General features: G+C 38.7%; 1 protein-coding gene across 1 annotated transcript in view; it reads left to right on the forward strand.

The window, feature by feature from the left end:
• The window catches only part of LOC104506314 (protein furry homolog), a gene marked incomplete at its 3' end in the record, with an annotated part of 101,382 nt that overhangs the window by 56,298 nt on the left and 43,888 nt on the right, over window positions 1–1,196 (forward strand). The window contains exon 5 of the mRNA XM_010147231.1: window positions 28–167. Within this exon, the coding sequence (XP_010145533.1) occupies window positions 28–167 (140 nt within the window). The remainder of the gene's footprint in view (window positions 1–27; window positions 168–1,196) is intronic.

The following is a 1,196-nucleotide window of genomic DNA, read 5'->3' on the forward strand; positions in this document are numbered from 1 at the left end:
ATTTGTTGACTTGTATTTACCCTATAGGTAATAAGCTCAATGAGCTCACTCTCAGAATATTGTCTGCCCTCTATCCTGCGCACTTTGTTTGATTGGTATAAGAGACAGAATGGCATAGAAGATGAATCTCATGAGTACAGACCAAGAACAAGCACTAAGTCCAAAAGGTATGATTTTGAATATACCTACATACATTATTGACAGTTTCTAAGGTAAAACGCATTACACTTTGTCTATCAGCTTTTGTGAAGCTACAGGTGTTTGGAAGTTGTTTTCGTTTTTTCTGATTGTTCTGGAACTCTTCTCTCAGCTTCTAAATGGATGGAGTTAATTGTGTCTTTAAAATTATGCTCCTGATAGTTCAAACACTGTTTCTTACTGCTGTTTGGGATGCTGTAATGCCATTTAAATATTCATTTGTATAAACTGTGTTTGTCTTCTTTACTTGTGTGAGCAGGAAATAATTCTGTGACACTTGGAAGTTGTTGGGGTTTTTTTACACAGCCTTCTGCTTACCAGTAGAAGTTTCACATACATCTATTCCCAATCCAAAAAATTATGGATCACTCAAAGAGCTTTAGCAACATTGACTTAGCTCTTAAAATAAACAAGCAAGCAAAAATAAAGGCCCCAAAACAAAGTTTCTCAGTGATAAGGCAACAGATTGGTCCTGGTTTATATTGAGGTCTGATGGTTTGGTACACGTATATTCTTTAAATGTACAGTTTTTCTGAATACTTGGTACAACATTTACACACTTGAAGGAAGCAGCAGGAGAATCAACACTGACAGACCTGGTGTTTGGAAATGCATAGACGATTCTTCGCATTAGGATTACACTATAACCCAGTAACTACTGAAGACAGTATTTGCTGGAATGTAGGGGTAGGAGCTCATTTTAGATGTCAAGGTGGACATGAACCTGAATCAGAACCTTCCAGACTCTTTATATCAGTAGAAGTAGGCATTATGAAGGCATGATTTATCAATTAGATGTCTGCTTTTGGATGAGATGAATCCTTGCCTTGAAATTGCTCTTTGTCTCGGCTTGTTACAGGACCACCTGCTCATAGAATCATAGAATCACAGAATGGTTAGGGTTGGAAGGGACCTTAAAGATCATCTAGTTCCAACCCCCCTGCAACGGGCAGGGACACCTTCCACTAGACCAGGGTGCTCAAAGCCACATCCAGCCT

The sequence above is a fragment of the Eurypyga helias genome, unplaced genomic scaffold (assembly GCF_000690775.1).
Source record: "Eurypyga helias isolate BGI_N326 unplaced genomic scaffold, ASM69077v1 scaffold15072, whole genome shotgun sequence".
In the NCBI taxonomy this organism is placed as follows: domain Eukaryota; kingdom Metazoa; phylum Chordata; class Aves; order Eurypygiformes; family Eurypygidae; genus Eurypyga; species Eurypyga helias.